General features: G+C 43.5%; 1 protein-coding gene across 1 annotated transcript; it reads left to right on the forward strand.

Moving 5' to 3' along the window:
• Window positions 1-414: 414 nt before the first annotated feature.
• Window positions 415-9,391, forward strand: PPP1R14D (protein phosphatase 1 regulatory inhibitor subunit 14D). Its single transcript, XM_013192683.3, has 4 exons — window positions 415-1,121; window positions 6,190-6,285; window positions 6,502-6,534; window positions 8,557-9,391. The coding sequence occupies exons 1-4, from the start codon at window positions 939-941 to the stop codon at window positions 8,635-8,637; spliced, it is 393 nt and encodes a 130-aa protein (XP_013048137.1). The 5' UTR covers window positions 415-938; the 3' UTR covers window positions 8,638-9,391.
• Window positions 9,392-9,637: the final 246 nt, after the last annotated feature.

A 9,637-nucleotide genomic window follows, 5' to 3' on the forward strand; every position in this document is an offset into this window, starting at 1 on the left:
GTTTCAGCATTATCCTGTTTACCATAAATACCTTCCTGTGAGAAGCAGATAACTCTTTATCCCTCGATAGTTATGCCATCACAGCACATCCTGTACATTTTTTTTTAAGAGCACAGATTTTGTTTTCTCTCTGAAGTGCCTTGCTCAGATGGTCAGGTCACCAAGATTTCTACAAAAAGATTTTTGAGAAAGCTGGACTGAATTTACAGAATTCGGAACAATGTAAAATGGGGCTGCTGAGACAGAGGTTGGCTTGCAACAACATTGACCCACCATTCCCATCATTGTAAAAGAGTAGATGTGGCCACCTGACCCCAGACTGGTTCTCTTTACCTGTGTTAGGTCTAGTCCTATAGCCCTACCATGGCAGCTATGCCATTTCAGTGGGAACTAAACCCCGTAGCTGCAGGTGACAGAAGTTCACAGTGGCTAGTGGAGCTCAAACTCCGCAGGATTTAATGAATGATGTATGGATCAGCCCTCCGGATTTGCACATGCACATCAGTTACACCTGTAGGAAAAGTAATTTAAAACCTCCTTCTTCCCCACCTCCCGCCACTTCTTGGAGCTGGCTTGCGTTAAATATTAACAAACCTTGTTTATCAGTTCCCTGCTTCACTTGGCTTCTTTTAACAGCAGATGTTATTACAACAACCCCTCTCCCCTCCCTCCCTGCTCGTCAGCAGCGCCGGTTGTGAAACCCAAGAGCCTGCTCCAGTAATTCTGCCTGCAGCGCCCGGCCGCTGCCCCGGCTGCTTGCTGTCCCCCGCTGCGCTCCCTGGTATTGCTGATGCTGCCTGCCTTCGGCGTCAGCGAGGAGCTTGTGCCCTGAGCCACGAGCTGCAGGGAGATACTGGTTAAGAGACAGAGGAGAGCGGCCCACGGGAAGGTGAGTTCCTGCAGGTGGAGAGGAGGAGGAGGAGGAAGAAGCAGTGAGGATGGCCAGCAACTCCAGCACACTGCCCCGGGTGACTTTCCAGACTCCGGAGAAACCTGGGGAGGAATCATCACACAGGAAACTGGGCAAGCTAACCATAAAGTACAACCGCAAGGACCTACAGCGCTGGCTAGACTTGGAGGAATGGGTTGATGCCCAGCTGCAGGAGCTGTACCAGTACCCGGTGAGTCGCTGGGGCAAATCAGCCCCTTGCTCATTAGATGAATGGGACAAGGGCTCTGTGTGCTGGGGCAGAGCTTCCTCTGCCTTACTGGAAATAGATCCTTGTCTTCCATCTTTGTCCGGTATCCTATTGCCACCTGCAACAGTACTCTCTTTGAATGGTGTGTCCACAGTCAGAGAAGCTTGTGCTGATATAATCCAGCTAGCTATGAACTGCCTGGTATTACACCTGCTGGGAGGATAGCTATTGCCCAGCACAAGAAGTGAAATTTGGAGAGGTGTACCGAGCCGCATGCTGCTGAGCTCCACGTGGTCAGTGGCTTTGCTGCAAGCAGTACTAGCTGGATTAGAGGTATTCAGTGTATTTTCATCCCTTTTGGTCCCAGACCATGAACATTCTACTGGCAGCAGTGGAAGAAAGACAAAACACATGCTCAGATGATGTGTATAGAGACCTTACACCTTCACAGATCCCTAGAGCTGTCTTCCTCCCTGCATTTTCCTTAACTAGAGGAACAGTAAGTCCCAAATCCTTCCTGCATATCTGAGAGCAGTCAAACTAGGAAAGGTTTAGTAGGAGTGTCTAGGTACAGCACCTGAATGGTACAAGTATTTACTTTGAGCTGCTGTGGGGTACGTGGCATTTTTTTCACAGAGGAGTGATATGTAAGTCAAGTTCAGCACTGACTGGGTACACTGAAATTTTAACCCATTACTATCACTTCTATTCCTATTTTGTGCTTAGATGGATGGCACCTACACTGGGAGCTTTCAGAGGTGATAGTGCTTTTCCACTTTTGAGACGATAATTCCTTTAGAGTGTAGTAAAGAAAAGGTGAAAGGATTTGCTTACATTGCACCTCAGGGACTCAAACCTATTTAAATAGGTTGAGATTTAGTGTTTTTGCTCTAATCTGCAGGGTAACAGCTGATACAGTAAGAGAAAATACCTTTCTTGACTCACAACCCAGTAGATCATAAATGTCTTCAATAGAAAATATAGGTGGGTTTAACAAGTTGTGTAAAATAGGTTATTCATGTTCTGTGTGGGAATTAACTATATTAACTGTCAAGCCTTTTCTGTCCTGTTTTCTGTATTCACACCCCAGCACAGTGTTAAACACATTTTTGAGATTAGAGGACAAAAGAGCCAATGATTACTTGGAGACTTTTACTCTGAGCATCACCAGTTTTAAACTGCAATCAACAGTGGAAGTGGACATGCTAGAACAGCCCAGGAAAGGCGATTTTTGTGTTGTCATGATGGCACAGAGAAATTTCTGTCTATTTTGAGAGGGCTCCAGGATGATTGTCCATGTCTGAGCACCACGGAACAGTGTCAGCTCCTCACCTGAACAGAGGAACTTCAGGAACTCTCTCTGAGGCTTTTTATTATTGTTGTTGCTGGTTTTGGTATTTTTGTTGTTTATTATCATCATTTTCTGTGTGATTATTTCCTGTTTGATATTTGTGGGAACATACTGGGTTCTCATGCTGAGTTGGGAGACAAAAATAGTTACCTTCTGTTTTAGTTTGTCATATGCAAAGAGCACGCAGGAGAAAACAAATACAGAGAAAGAGATCCTTCCTTTGGTTGCAAATGCATGGCTCTGAAAATGAATACAATGTTGTTCCTGCTCTGTTAAGTAGCATTTTTAGACTTCCTGAACAAGTTTATAACTTGATTAGTAAAAATGACTAAGGGTAAACTGCTGTAATCTCTTCACAGCTTAATAATTCTGAATTTCCAGTTGTTTTCTTTATTTTATAAAATTACAGTAGTAAGTGCTCAGCTGTATCTGAGGCCTGATTATATGGTGTATGTGCTGTCCACAGCCATTTTGGAGGCAGGCTAGACCCTGGCAGTCTCTGGAGATTCAGGTATGTAGGCAGCTAGGTCTGGATGCCTGTCTGGCAATGTGCTCTGTCCAGCCTCCTTGTGTCACAAACGTACCTGCTTTTTCCATTTTGTTTTATGTAGCTTTACAAGGACTAGAGCCATTTACTGTATTTCATCCTGTCACTTGAGATGGTGTTAAACACCTAACTGCTTTTGTTTTCTTTATTTTTACTGTCCCCATGTAACGCCACTGTAAAGTTAAGGACAAGCAGTTCAAGGCTGCTATGAGGAAACCTGCAGATTGTATTTATCCATGTTCCCCAAGGGGAAATGGTGCCACTGAATTGGTAGCCACACCAAAACACCACTGTGCCCTGAGAAGAGACAAATTTTACTTAAAACATCGCTTCCTGACAGGCAATGCCTGAAGGAGGGGATGGGAGAGGACCCCATTTCCAGCTTAAAATATGTGTATATTTATGATATCTTCATTTATGGAGCCAGCAAAAGGAGAGAATTCAGAGTCCTACTGAGGAGGACTTCAGCAGTGGAGGTTTAAGAGATAGGAGTGGATGCTCACAACTTGAAGGACTAAGCAAGCAGAAGAGGTAAGGTAGCTCTGAAGAGATGAAGGAGAATGGTTGGTGCTTCAAGCAACAGGACCTCTTGCCCTTTGGGGAATTATTGCAGGTTCAAAGTATTGGTTCAGAGAAGCTTTTTTGAGATAGATGAAAAGCACTTCTTGGTGCCACCAGTAACATAGCCCAAGATGCGACTCCTTGTGGGATACTCTCACTTGTCTGTCTACAGATATATGCCTGTAAAGGTGTCAGAAAAACAAGTCAGATTAGCTTATTATGTGTGGTTTTCTATGAATCGACTAACTGGGAGCTGTTTGCTGTCATCGGAGCAGCTACCCAAAGGAGGTATTTTTTCCTTACAAAATCCCTGCAGGCACAAGCGAGAAATGCAGCCATGCCCTTACGGGAACAGATTGCCAGTAGATTGCCTTTGCTAGCACCTCTCCAGCACAATAGTTTTATTGACTTCCTGATGTACTGGGGCAACTGAAGAGATTCCTGCCAGGAACTGCATGTGATGCTGTTCCACGTCAGAGACTGTTAATAGGGTACCACAGAAATTTGCGTGGTATCTTTTCAAATAAATAAATGTGCCACAATATATGACTTGTAAGCATCCAGGTGTAAAACAGATCCTCCTGCCCTGCTTTGTGCACTGTGGCAAGACAATTTGGTTAGCTCTGCTAGCCCTGCTGGGCTTCTCTGGATCCACTGCCTTCCATTACATCACCTTCTTGTCCTCTGCTCCACCTGCCCTTGGCAGTGAGGGCAATATTCCTCAGAGTCTTCCAGAAACCCGTGTGACAGAGTTGGAATGAACAGCACTGCAGGTTCAAATGCCAGCAAGGTTCAAACGTCATCTCCCGATACAGATAATCTGAATGCTATGCTATTTGCTGCCACGAGGCTTTTCACAACAAAATTAAGACTCAGGAGACAATTTGGGTTTTCGAGACCACTCTCTGTGCTTGGAAGTAGGCACACAGTCCCTACTTGAACTGGAAAGCCATAGGGAGTCCTTATCCTACGTTGCCCTCCTGATCCATTTATTTCTTTAGCCAAAGTCAGGCTGGATCAAGACCTGTTGTCTAAGTAGTCACATGAAAACTATTCTGAGAAGAAATGTTGTTATGGGTCACAGTACAGCAAGTGCAACTTTTATTACTAGTTGTCAAATCAGCTGTGTAACAAAGCTGAACACCTACTGCTTTTCTACTTCCTCTATGGCATGGTATCAGAGACTGATCAGAAATAGTTTCTTTTTTTCCGTAAGTACCGCCTTTATTGTTTAATGTTTTACATACACATCTGTAAATGCTATCCAGCAATTAGGTGCTGTGCTGTTTACTCATTATCCTTATTCTGCTGATTACTGTTAAAATATCACTGGTATCACGTTGTTAAAGGTTCATCTTGCAAATACATTGGAAAACAAAGCCTGCCATCCTTAACAGTCCTTTGGAAGCATACGGACCTAAAACATGTCTGTGTCCAAGTATACAAAGGTTTCCAACTAACATAATGAGTCTATTACTCTGATCACCAAAGCTTGTGTGGGGGGGTCTCTCTTATATTAAAGGAGACTATAGTATATCCCTCATTGCTATTAGAGAAAGCTGACAAAATAGTTGAGCTTTTCAAAAGCATCGTTGTTTCTTTATGACTGCAGAAATCCTTAGTATAAATACCAACCATGTGAATGTGTGAGACACAATTTGTAGCCAATAACATAGGCTCAGGCGAGGATCTCAGTGACGCAGCATTCTATTCGCGATTGCAATGGCGGGCGTCCTGCAAGCAGGAGTGGGTGGCAAAAGTTTATTATAACCTTTTATTCCCTATTACCCAATGCTTGATTCCTCCCCTGTTTCCTCGTTGGCTGAGTACTACAGGTTCACAACCTACTCGACGCTTGTTACTATACTATATATGTACAATTTCATTTGACCAGCCTTAGAACCATGATTACTTTGTTTTTACTGATTTCACACTGCTCGTCTTGTTTTTCTTAGCTATCCCCCTTATTTTGGGACAGTGGGACCTTCCACTGTCCCCTTATCTGCTTAACGTGCTCCCCACTGTTATGCCACTGTTATTATGCCTGTACAATCACTTTTGAATATGCAAGGTTAGTGGAATTTTCCACTGCAAAAACACAACCTTAATTCTCACAGATGTACGTGGCTAAAAAGCTTAAAGTCTCCTTGTATTAGTAGTGCCTCTTTAACATTAAGCCTGCCGGACTTCTGTTTGGTGAACACCTGTGCATACGCTTCATAGAAGTGGGTTGTCCCAAGCTGGGTTACATCGCATTGCAGTTGGCAATTGATGTTGAATATTCTTGAAGAGGTGGAACACCCCTTGGTTCCCATCATGGCCCATGATCCCTGAGCAGCCATCAAGGGTTGAGATGGGAGCAGATGTTAATTAAGATGTGTGGCTGTAGCAGACACTACAGAGGGGCTGTGGAATACATGCCCTCTTTGCAAGAACCTCCTTATTTTGAGATGATTTATTTCTTGACCTCAACTTTGCAGCACAGTTCTATCATAACTAGCTACTTCTCAGCCGCTCAGTTCTCCCAAAATGGCCTCTAGAGTTCTTAAAATCTTAAAGGTTTATTAACGGTGTATTTTTTTTCTTTTTAGCTGAGAGAGAAAACAGAGGCACAAGTTCGTGGACCTGAAATTGATCTTGAAGATCTCCTGGAGGTCCCTAATGAAGAACAGAAGCTAAAACTACAGGTTAGATAGAGGGACTTGGTGGCTTTCAGTTAGGGACTGCTGTCATAATACAATATAGCAGTGGTGTATGGGCTGCAGAACACATGCATCCTGTGTTACATGCTGCTCCCCTGTGCCTTTTAGCCTGTCAAGTACAGTAAGATTGTATGTCCTTTTTGTAGCTTGAGGGAAGGGTCAATTTATAAAACTCTAAAATGACTCCTTCATGTCTTTTAGGAAATCCTCCATGAATGCTCTAGCCCGACAGAGGTGAGTGAAGCACCGTCAATGTATATATTACGCTGTGCTCTAAGAGTATGTTTGTTGCTACTTGGCTGAATAGCCAGGATGTTACTTTGCCTAACATGATACTGCATATTTACTTTCCAATGGGAGGTATTAGTACGTTTGTTCTGATATGTTATAAAAATATGTTCAGCTCTACATAGCTGAGCTGAAGGTTGAGCAGTGGAGCAGATGAATGATTTAGCCGTGCAGCCAAAGTTCATTCCATATTTTGACATCCTGAGGTGACCAGGCTCAGTTGCTACTTGGTTCTCAGTGTGGAAAAGGTATATACAGTTCATAAAAGCATCTTGCATGCCATTAATTACATGCATTTTTAGCTTAAAACACTCTAGTGTATGAATGACAAGAATGTAGGATGGCCCTGAGATTGGACTGGGCAGGTAATTGTTTAGCAGTGGCCCCTTAGGTCAGTTTAACACATGCTTCACTCCCACCTCATGATCTTTACAGGTCCTGGTTTGAGTTAGGGAGTTAAAGAATTCACAGCATTCAAAGGAGCACAGCCTAGTACTCTGCAGAGTAATGTGTGCATCACACGGCAATTACCTTTGCTGCACACTGCTGTGTGCAAAATAAGGTCCGCTACTCCTGCTTCAGTCATGTGCTTTGCACATGAATATTGTGCTCAGGTGTTACTAAATGTCTTGTCCAGCCTTTATATGTAGCTGTACAGTGATGAACATGCAGAAAAAGAGATGGATGCATTACTCCCATCAAAATTAAACTAACGAGCATCGTGGATAGTCTCCTAACATGGGTCTGGCAGACAAGGCTGGCAATAGGGAAATGGTTTTCAGTGTGTCTAAGCTTCAGATCTTGGGCAAGAACTCCACTTTCCCAGAGAGATAACTGAAAATAGTTTGCTCTAATGATTCGGCAACCGTGAAAGCGTCTTGCTGAGAGTATGCTTCTTGGCAACTACAACTGGATATTGCTGCCTCAGTGGCAAAAGTATATACTTTCACCCTTGTAATCTTGAATCCAGTCCCCTTGAAAGATCACAGCAGCCTATTCCCAGAAAGTAGACACAGGAAACAAACTGGTTTCTTCTGAAGGGACTGAATACAAAGGTACAATCCTAGGCATTTACCTCCAGAGCATGCTGTGGCAGACAAACTCTGATCACTAGAGTGAGGAAGCTGGGCTTTCAAAGAGTACAAAATATAGCAAGTTGCAATACCTCTGGTGACCTTGCCTAATTACAATGATATGTAGCTGTCCCCTTTGGGTGAAGAAAAGCTGCACAGTCCTTTACAGTGATGTTACTTGCCATGAAGATGGTAAAGTTTGCACTAGTCACTTTGACTTCTGCTTGGAATAACCAGATGGTCCAGTTTGGTTCATAGTCCTTGGCTGTGTCAGCAAAGCAGTTGAGGTTTATCTCCATTAGCTGCTCATCTATCTGGTCTTCCAGTCCTCAACCCCTGCTCCAGGTTATCATTAGTTCTACATGTGTTCTGTTCCACCCCCTTCTCTGCCAGCCACTTCCTTCTAGAATTGGCACAGCTTCAGCGTGGTTTGCAGTCCACAACATGGAGCTTTACAGGTTGAACAAGGAAACAAGAGGGACGGCTTGCTTTGCCCTACATGGGGAGGGCAGCAGAAGTGGGCAGGAGGTTATGGTGGCAACAGGAAGCAGAAGAGCCTAAAAGAGACAACACCATCTTGAGGTCATTCCAAGGTAAAACAAACAGGCATCAGGGATGAAGACAGCAGGCTAGCTGCTGCATATAAGGTAAACATGGCTACTCCAGAGGGATCCAGGGGAGGCAGAGAAAAGAGGGACTTTTAGACCCCTCTTTATCTATCAAAAGGTCTCCCTTTCCTAAGCTGAAAGATACATTTTCTCCATGCATGAAGAAATCCTAGTTTCTGCTCAACATGAACAGGAATGTGGGAATAATGCAAAAAGGCATAGTATCCTATGGGTTGGTGAGCAATGGAATTAACACAACATCCTTCTTCCTACAATTCTCATTGTAGGACTTCATTACGGAATTGCTCAGTCGACTGAAAGGTCTCCGGAGAATCACCAGTCCTCAGAAGAAATTACCTCACCCATAAGGGACACCCAGCTTTGGTCACAAGGAAACATGCATCTTCCCCACGAAAAGCACAAACAACAGGATCAGCAAGATCACTTCAGAATATGCTTAGGACTTACTGTTATTGAGACACATCAGCAAGTTTGTGAACTTTGTACCAGTGGTTTGAAGTTTCCACTCCTTCCACATGTACGTGCACAGCAGGGAGCTAAGTTGCATATTCGCCTGTTTTTTAAATGGTATTTTAACCTTGGGGACAAGACAAGACATCGTTCTTTTAGTTTCTTCTAGGAATTTCCATGCTGGCTGGGGAACACTGAATACAATTCTCAGCAGCTCATCAGAACTTCTTCCACCCACTGCAAGGAAAACAAGGGATTGGTTATCACTCATTCATCAACACGGAAAATCAGTTACTGTGAAGCTGCACCCTCTTTCAAGTCCGGCTGGGACCTGACTGTGATTTCCTGTTACTACTACACCTAACTCTACAGCACTGAACATACTTTGTCTTATTAAGCCTCTGTCATTCACAAAGGTTGGACAGAAAACATACAGTAGGATCGAAGGAAAACCGCCACATGCATCTGGTCAATACTTAAGGGGAAGTTGGTGAAACAGCTGCTAAGGCTAATGGAAGAGATTGTGTTTCCTCTTTGTGGAATTTGGACTTGATGATTTACAAGTGTCTTCTGAAGGCCTGGGAATGATTTTCTCACCATTTAAAAAGACGTTAAAAATGCTTATTTTGTATATTAAAACAGAGAAAATCAGCTATGTGCTGCTTGATTTTGCTCTTTTTTTTTCAGACACTAAGGAAAAATTGAACTGAAAACATACCTGCTTCTAATTTCCCTGCAGGGAGAATTGCAGAGCGAGTCTTTGGCAGACAGGTAGGTCTCCCAAATGAGAAGTGAAGTAGGACACTGACTTGCTGCACACACTCTTCTGGCTGTAACTAATGTATGGCTGGAAAAATACAGAGGAAACTACATCCAGCTTCTCAGCAAGTCACTAAC

This window comes from Anser cygnoides, chromosome 5 (assembly GCF_040182565.1).
Source record: "Anser cygnoides isolate HZ-2024a breed goose chromosome 5, Taihu_goose_T2T_genome, whole genome shotgun sequence".
NCBI lineage: Eukaryota > Metazoa > Chordata > Aves > Anseriformes > Anatidae > Anser > Anser cygnoides.

Excerpts from the sequence above, each read along its gene's own strand:
- PPP1R14D (XM_013192683.3), top strand. The coding sequence starts at position 939 with ATGGCCAGCAACTCCAGCACACTGCCCCGGGTGACTTTCCAGACTCCG. Across the intron at positions 1,122-6,189 it reads AGGAGCTGTACCAGTACCCG|CTGAGAGAGAAAACAGAGGC; the intron begins GTGAGTCGCTGG and ends TTTTCTTTTTAG. Across the intron at positions 6,535-8,556 it reads AATGCTCTAGCCCGACAGAG|GACTTCATTACGGAATTGCT; the intron begins GTGAGTGAAGCA and ends TTCTCATTGTAG.